Below are 9,003 nucleotides of genomic sequence, written 5' to 3' on the forward strand. Positions count from 1 at the left end.
AGCGACGAGGAATGGATATATTTTGAAAATCCGAAGCGCCAGAAATCGTGGGTGAACCCTGGGGAAGCACCTTCGAGCACCGTGAGGCCGAACCGCTTCGGGAGAAAAGCAATGCTGTGCGTTTGGTGGGACCAGCGTGGAGTTATTTACTTCGAGCTTCTGAAGCCCGGCCAAACAGTCGACAGCGATCGTTACATCCAGCAATTGACGAATTTGTACTATGCCATGCGTCACATCCGTCCCGAAAGGTCATGGCGCGAGAGAGCAATCTTGTTGCACGACAACGCACCCTGCCACACTTCTAGCGACGTCTCGCGGGCTATCGAAAGCCTGAACTGGGAAGTGCTACCCCATCCCGCTTACTCCCCAGACCGGGCCCCGTCCGACTACCACCCGTTCGCAGCAATGGGTCACGCTCTTTCAGAGCAGAAGTTCGAGACCTACGGAATTGTTCAAAATTGGGTGACCAATTTTTTCGCCTCAAAATCTCTAGAATTTTATTGGCGCGGAATCCATCGATTGCCTGAGAGATGGGCGTCGTGTAATCCTTATAACGGACAGTTTGGGCTGGTCCCTTGGAGTCCGTTATAACGAGGTTCTACTGTAGTTGCGTTCATTGTTATCATTCGAGCGCGGCTGACAACGATACGCGCTTCATCTTACAATGTGTCTGCGACGTGTCACCCTCCTGTGAAGTCGCCAAGTCATTTCCATCGAACTGACCATTGTGAGTTGAGCAAGTACCAGATATCCACTGTTTCACAGAAGGCCTTCGTAGATGAATGTTCAAGCAGTCGAATCGACAAAGGGTCGATCTCTTTATCGAGCGAATGGATTCCTCTATGAGCTCGAGGAGAAAATCCTCGAGAAGCTGTACTGTCGATGCGTTCAGAAAAGATGGCGAAATTGTGGCGCCAGGAGCATTCTCTGCAAGGTGAGATTTTTTCATCTTGTTATGAAGAGTACAGCTCTTTAAGCAGTTCTTATTGCGATGATGTGGCTCTCCTATGCGTTCATCTCTCTTATGCACAGGCACCGGAGCCCACCATAGTCAGACTCTCAGGCGCGCACAATCACGAACCGGACGACGAGAAATTCTTGAGACTGTCAGCGGTAGCGAAAATGAAAAAAGTCGTCGTTGATCAGCCAGATCGAGGAGTGAAGGAGGTCTACGCAGAATCTCTAATCTCGGTGGTATCGGAGTTGCGAGATGACTTCAACGATGAGGAAATCGGACTTTCTGTGCCGATTTTCGCATCCGTGCGTCGCAAGCGTGGCTCTATAAGGCCACGTCTCCCGATGAGCAGGAGCGACATCGAACTCGACGACGTTTGGACGAAGACTCTCGATGGCGAACCCTTCCTGCTCATTGACGACGGCGGGGAAGATCGAATTCTTGGTTTCTCAACTAGAGAGATGATTTTCGCTCTGTGTGAAGCGGAAACTGTCTTCATGGATGGCACTTTTCGAGTAGTTCCTGAACTGTTCCTACAACTCTATAGCTTACACGCTTTCTACAGAGGCCAGATGGTTCCTCTGGCCTTTTTCTTGCTACCGGACAAACGGAAGGACACCTATCGGCGCATGTTCGTGCTATTGAAGAATTACGCCGCGTCGATTGGCAGATCCTTCGATCCCAGGAGCTTCCGATTGGACTTCGAAACAGCCGTTGTCCGAGTGATCGACGAAATGTTTCCCTCAGCCGAGGCGAAGGGCTGCCTATTCCATTTTGGTCAGGCATTGTGGAGAAAAGCTCAAGCTCTGGGGTTGAGTTGCTTCAATGAGGATGCCGAGGTTAAACGCTTCCTGCGATGTGTGAAGGCAATGGCTCTCGTACCTGTGATCCATCTTGATGACGTCTGGCTCGAAATCAACGCACAATCTCCAGAAATAACTCATCCCGCGTATCCGGCCGTGGAGCGCTTCAAAGAGTATTTCATCCATACTTGGCTACAGAATGAGACAATCTTCCCGCGCTCGCTTTGGAACCACTATCGAAATTTCGGAGCACGCACAACCAATCATTTAGAGGCCTGGCACAGAGGTTTGAATGCGCTCATCCGAAAAATGCATGTTAATGTTTTCCAAATGGTCAAGCGACTCCAGCATCAAGAACGAAAGTATAAGATTCTCATGCTACAACTAAGGATGGGCCAAGCACCTTCCCCGCCTACCAAAAAGTATCAAAACCTGCATGAAAACCTGATGAAATTCGTCGACCAGAATGAATCAAGCGAAATTTCCCTGATGCAGTATGTGACCGCAGTGGCTTTCAACTTGCACGCTGATTCTCCAACGAGCAGTGGCTCTTGAGGATGCCTCATAATCCTTCCGTTCAATGCCATCCTTTCGGTACCGATGATTACACATGATTCCGATGGAAGGATTCCAGAACCATCTGAGTTCTTCGAGCTTACAACGCTCAGTACGGTATGCTTGAATCTGCGCGAGAGAGAACTTTTTCTGTTTTGACCTAATTATTTGATGTAAGATAAAAGTGGGGATGTCATAGGTACCAAAACATGGCCGAAGACACAGTTGATGGGGTGTGAGGAAGACAATGGATGCTAGATTGCCATCAGTGAACTGGCTAATTCGCGATCAGTAGACTCGAAAACTGGTCTCGAGAGCCTAATAAACTTCCCTCAACCCCGTCTACGGAATGCCCTTCCCTTGAATGTCTTCTCTCCCAAATACGATGCCAAGATCTTCAAAGTCAACACTATCCGTTCTCCCTCTACTGGTAGAAAGGGAGAACGGTCCCTTAGAAGGCCTTAGGTTTTTCTTCACGGAGGGGTGGGTGATGATTGGGTCTTCTGTACATGAGTCCCACACTCCAGATGATCTTTCAGCTCATCTGGGTCGTGCGCCAATGCATTTTTCTTCCCCCTATGGCTCCCCTGCCTTTTCCTCATATTCCCTTCAGTCAAGCCGTCTTCCGCAGTCGCCGTTTCCTCTGAGAACCATAAGGTCGTCCCTCTGCGAGGTGCTCTGACGAACAGAATTTGAGGACGAAAAAAGCAAATTGTTCTCATGAGGCATTTCTGATTATGTATGCCGACAACCGTCAGAATCGTACGACCATCAGCAGTTGGACGTACGAAGACTTGGGGTACCCGATGGATTCATGCTGCAAGGGTCTTACAATTCGAGAAACAATGAGACGGGTTGAACCTTCTGTCACGAGTCACGAGGACGTATTCTGTTCGAGATCGAAGCGCGGGAGTGTTGGGGCATTCCGGCATCTCGGATTCTGGTACCTGAGATTCCGGCACGCAGAATTCAGGCATCCGGGATTCCGGCAAACGAAATTCGGGCATCCGAGTTTCCGGTAAGGAGAATTCAGGCATCCGAGATTCCGGCGGATGAAATTCGGCCATCCGAGACCCCGGCGAATGTAATTCAGGCATCCGAAATTCAGGCAAATGTAATTCAGGCATCCGAGATTCCGGCAGACGAAAATCGGGCATTTGAGATTCCGGCAAGCACAATCCAGGCATCCGGGATTCCGGCAAATGAAATTCGGGAACACGGTACCCAGCCCCGCTCTAAACGTCTCGCAATGAAGGATGCGTTCATCCGTCATGGAGTAAGGTGTTCGAATTCGCTCGGCAGGAGGTTTATTTCCCGAAAAAGTGCCACTCTGGCCAAAATATGGCTCTAACGTTCACCAAGGAACAGATGGCTCAACTAAGTGAAGTTCTAGATGCGAATCTAGACCAAAAGCTTCAGTCATTGGAGAACAGAGTGTGTAAACAGTTCGGCGTGCATGTCGACGGGCTCGTGAAACCGATCAAATAAAATATCAAGACCCTACAGGAAGACAACGGGATTCTGCGCGCCAGATTAAATATGTTGGAGACTCAGGTCAGGTGGAACTACATCGAAATCGTGAACTATCCTCTGAACCGCCCGCTGGAGCCGTCGGAAATTCTACAGCGCATGTGCGAAAGAATATCGACTGGCTTCACGAACGAAGCCCTCATCTCCACGAACTTCGTTGATAGACCGAAGTCAACAAATGTAGTGGAGACTCGCAACATCGTCGCCGAATCCTCGAACCCCTCACAAGCAGAGCGTTTCACCGAATGCGCTCAGGTCCTGAGTGAATCGAAGAATGGATTCATGGCGTTATGTGTGCTCCAAGAGCGCCCACGCGAGAATCGGCGTCTTCAGGCAGCTTCCTCATGAACTCATGCACTTCAGATGGTCAGCCATGAAACGCAAAGAGGAACTAAAGTACGGCTTTTGTTGGATAAACAAAGCGGGTGAACTCATGATGAAAAAATCGGAGAAGTCGAAACCGGTATGGATAAGGTCTGAGCTCGACCTGGAAAGACTCAATTAATTCTGGCACAATGTTAGGTGTTCCCAGTCAGGATATCCTGGCACAGAGATGTTATTCTTATTTACATTTCCGGGGGAATTACTCCCGACGCCGGGCAGGTTACTCAAACAGTTTCTGGTACGGCCTGGGGGGGGGTATGCTAGTGTCACGGGCACGCAAATTAATATTGAACTCATTAACATTCGAAGTATGTTTCAAAAGTTCCATAACCTCATGGCTTCTCTGGCAGGCAATGATACGGATGTCAACATATTCACTGAAACCTCGCTCTTCCCAGAGCGTGGGAATCTCTACAAGATAGCGGGCTTCAGAGCCTTCTTCACTTCAGATGCATCATATAGAGCGGGGGAAGATGCAGTATTCGTGAGGGATAGCTTCCCCTGCTTCAATATTAAACGGAGATTACCCTGGAGTGTGACTGCCTGATAGTCCAGTTGTTGATAGCTAAGAGCCATACAATCGGATTGCATATCTTTACAGATCTCCCTCTTCGCCACCTCGACAGCTTCGAGCTTCGCGACCATGTGAGTCAGAAACATTCTGTCGTACATGGCTAGAGACGCTGACTGCCTCCTCATGGGTGACATGAATCTTCGCCTCTTGAACGAAGATAGAAATGCCGCCTGCTACGTGGAGGAATGCTCGATCGCAGAATTGATGAATGCCAATGAGTCGGTGCCAACAAGAATGTAGGAGCGCGAGCCTAATTGACCACGTTTTCTACCGCGCCAGATGTGGATACGATTCTCGAGGCAATGTCCCCGATTCGGAGGGAGTGAGCGACCACTGCATGGTTGAGCTACAGTTCACCATTGGCGCCCCGACTAAAAGCAAGAGACTAACAGAAGTGAAGAGGGTAGACTTCGATCCCATTAAAACCTCCCTGCTTGAGATAGATTGGACGAAAGCTCTAGGTGGTATGTCGACTGACGAGATGGCAGACAGCGTCTGCGCTGAATGCCTGTCTACCATTGAGGAATGCACTTCGACCATCACGATGAGCAGAAGATTTCTGCCGGTCAAGGAATTGGTCACGCCTGGTCTGGTTAGATCCATCAGAAAGCGAAAGAAACTTTACAAAAGGTTGAGGATACACCTGACCGTGGCCGCGAGGATCGAGTATGAGTCGTACAAGAAGGTCCTGTCCCGATTGATAAGGAAAGTCAAGAATGAGTTCTTCAAAAAAGAATTGGACGACACAGCTGTTGATCCGAGGAGAACATGGAGAGTGATCACCGCCTTCTTCAGAGGCAATGAGGGGGGACGGCACTTGAATACGGAGATGGTGCGAACGACGGCTAACGACATCAATAGTCATTTCGCTGAGATTTGCCCAGAGTCGGTGAGGTTCTTCGTTGGTATCGCGTCGTTGACCCCTACGCTGACCTCCCTGCACGTGTAGGCTCTTCTTCAACAGACTTCCAGGTCCCATCGGAGCTTGAGGTGTGCGGGATTGTGGCTAATACGAGCGGGAACAAGGCCTGTGGTTTAGATGTTAACCTTCGCGTCTCCTGAAGATCTGCGGCGAACATCTCGCTGACCCAATGCTAATGTTGATCAGAAAAATCTTTGACTCGGCTCAATTCCCGAGATGTTTCAAGCGAGCTCATCTGTTCCCCATACATAAATCGGGGCCCCTGTCTGACATCCTCAATTATCGGCCGATTTCCCTACTTCCAGTACTCAGAGAGGGTGTTGAGAAGGTCATCGCCAGCCAACTTTCGGATTATCTGGCGATCAACGGCCTGCTCGATGACGAGCAGTTTGGATTCAGGAGGAACCGGAGCTGCGAGGATGCCGCTCGCTTGCTGGCGGAGCATACGACCTCCGCGAGGGAAAAAGATGTAATGAGTATCGCCATAGTCTGTGATCTGAGTCGAGCCTTCGATACTGTCAATATTGAAAGGCTGATTAACAAACTCGAGACGCTTGGCGTCAGAGGAGGCGCTCCACGGCTGTTCAGATCCTACCTCGATGCTCGTGAGCAGTTCTTCAGATCAGACAACTTTCTCAGTGAATCCGCACCTCTAACCTGTGGAGTACCCCAAGGAAGCATTCTCGGTTTTCTTATCTTCATATGCTACATGAATGATCTCTTCAACAATGGTCTGGTGGCTAGCGAGGTGAAAACCATAGTCTTTGCGAATGATACGGTTCTTCTATTTGAGGGCTCGGACATTCATCAACTATACCTCGAAGCGTCATACGGTATCTCAAAAGTTCTTAACTGGATGAACACAAATGGCCTCCTTCTCAACATCAAGAAGACGAAATTCATGCGTCTCGGAGGCGGCGGAAGGCCCGTCCTCTCGGAACGTCCTCTCGAGACCATAGTCCATCGGCGAGTTTGTCCGAGGCAGAATTGCGCCTGTCCCCGGCTCGGAAAAGTAGGCAGCTACAAATAACCGGGTCTAATGATCCACGATGATGGAAAGTTCGAAGAACACATCGCCGCAACGTGCTCCGAAATGAGATCGAGGGCTGCCATACTCGAAAGGATGCGATACGTTTGCTCAATGTCACTGAGAAGGCAGGTGTTCTCCGCCTTGGTGGAAACCCATCTGAGATACATGATAACTGTCTATGGAGGAACTTCCAAGACCACCCTCGATCCCCTGATTAGACTGCAAAAAAGAGCGCTGAGATGCGTATGTGCGGCTCCGAGGAACGCGCCGTCGGCTCCTCGGTTCAAAAAAGCGCGAATCATGAACTTCATGCAGCTGTATGCGACTAGTCTTATAGGATCCCTGTACCCCATGGTTGGCTCGTTCCGAAGACCCTCACACTCCTACAACACCTGCTCAAGGACCCAGGGAAATCTCTCTGTCCCGCTCTCCTCCAGAGGACTGAGAAGATGTTCAGCCCACACGAACTTCGTCATACTGTTCAATGCCCCACCGCCCGATCTGAAACAGTGTATCTCACGCAATAAGCGGAAGGTCACGAAGAAAATCAAAGTCGCCTTCCTAGAGGAGGAACCCTGTAACCTAGACGTAATCTCCGAATAGACGTAATCTTCGAAAAAGTGAATTCGAGCCGCGGCACTGCCCCTCCCCCAGGCCTCATGTAGACACTGCCCGGACGAATGCATTTCCGATGTGACCTTGCCACAGACCCCGTGGTCTAATGCAGGCATCCACTATTGAACTTGGTTTGTTAATGAATAGCTCTTCAGCAATTTAAAAAAAATTGCCGCTGCAGGTTTGAAATGCCGCGATTTGTCTTATTGATGTATTCAACGACATACGAAGCGCAGCTACATTCTTCGAGGATGAATTGTAGGTCCATATTGGAACCTATCATTATCATGATCCTGGGATTGAATGTATTGATCCAGATTTCCTCCAGATTCCGTTTGAAAATGATTGTCGGTCGCTTGATGGCGGTCATATTCGGTCTCCTCCGGAGCTATCTTCATTGCTCGCGCCTTCCTGCGGAGCTGTTCTCTTCGTCCGTCATCTTCGGCCATCGGCAAGAGTATCCGGGTTACAGAAGACGGCCAACATGGTATGTTGAATCGGCTGATCGCTCTCTTATGACTGGTATGGTTCGCATTCTTATAGCACGTGAAGGTGTGTTTATGAATTTGAAGAGCTGCGTGATCTGAATTGATCGCCTGCTGGGTATCGACCGAGCATAATCGATTGATGAGTTCTAGGGTTCTCGGCATTTCTTCTGAAACTTCCCCTTGGGATTCTGATCCAACCATAGCAGTGCATGCATATGGGGGCTCCCTCTGTGTTGAAATTCTATTCTCAAAAAGGAACCAATGATCCGGTTTTGTCCGAGGGGACTGAGTCGATCTGATTGTGAAATTCGCATTAACGAATTCATCATTTTCCTAAAGTACACGCAACAAGTGACGGAGCCTTCATTCACGCGCTGTGCCCTGACTGCAGCCGATAACTGAGAAATTGGATCCTCGATCTCGATCGAATCTTCGTTCTGGAGCTTTCGCTATATTCGTAGAAGATGGGGCCATCTAACCTCGTTGGCGCTCATGGTTAGAAAGAACGTGGGTTTGCCCAATTGACGGATAATGGAAAACAAATCTTCTTTCCCACCGGCCCAACATTGGACCGAATCGGGAATGGACCTTAGGAAAGCGAAGTTGTGGTCAAGACAGTGCTCTAGGAAGTGAGCGTCTTCGAGCATTGCTCGGGTGATCCTCCTTTGATCTGAAGTATTCCGTATACGTCGCGTAAAGCCCCTTAGCGATTCTTCGTTTCATGATTTTCGCTGCGACATACAGGAGGTGTTCAGGAGTTGCTCCTCGCCGATCGCGTCGCCGAATTTCACTAATTGCGATTCGGAAGGCCGTCACAGCCACACCTTGTCTGAAAGTCTTTGGCATGCCATAGTATATTGCAGGGAACGACAGCTCTTCTGCGTGTTCATCATATAATAGAGTGAGAGGCGTTTTCTTCTGACCCGGTGCAATGACTAGATATTGATCTTTGTTCCTAAGCAAGGGTTGTTAAGTAGCCTGAAGCATTTCGGCATCATTTTCGGTGTCGGCAGCATCGAGTTCTTCTTCCTCGTTGTCTGTATTGTCTGGAGGAAATCCAGTCCAATCGACTTTGATGTTACACCTCTTGTACAGAGGCGTCGTTTGGAGGAAATCTAACCAGGCTTTGAGGTCCGCTCTCCTAACT

The 9,003-nt window shown here is 49.4% G+C and overlaps 2 protein-coding genes across 2 annotated transcripts; both read left to right on the plus strand.

Annotated features, from left to right (window-relative positions):
• The first annotated feature begins 778 nt into the window (after positions 1 to 778).
• LOC108864276 (uncharacterized) lies at positions 779 to 2,313 on the plus strand. Its single transcript, XM_029111499.1, has 2 exons — positions 779 to 934; positions 1,033 to 2,313. Exons 1-2 carry the CDS (start codon positions 779 to 781, stop codon positions 2,311 to 2,313), a joined length of 1,437 nt encoding a protein of 478 aa, XP_028967332.1.
• Positions 2,314 to 3,654: 1,341 nt separating this feature from the next.
• On the plus strand, positions 3,655 to 7,356 carry LOC108864277 (uncharacterized). Its single transcript, XM_018639563.1, has 7 exons — positions 3,655 to 3,747; positions 3,820 to 4,135; positions 4,578 to 4,711; positions 4,829 to 4,872; positions 5,081 to 5,690; positions 5,866 to 6,647; positions 7,191 to 7,356. Exons 1-7 carry the CDS (start codon positions 3,655 to 3,657, stop codon positions 7,354 to 7,356), a joined length of 2,145 nt encoding a protein of 714 aa, XP_018495079.1.
• Positions 7,357 to 9,003: the final 1,647 nt, after the last annotated feature.

This window comes from Galendromus occidentalis, unplaced genomic scaffold (genome assembly GCF_000255335.2).
Source record: "Galendromus occidentalis unplaced genomic scaffold, Mocc_1.1 scf7180000077445, whole genome shotgun sequence".
Classification (NCBI taxonomy): Eukaryota; Metazoa; Arthropoda; class Arachnida; order Mesostigmata; family Phytoseiidae; genus Galendromus; species Galendromus occidentalis.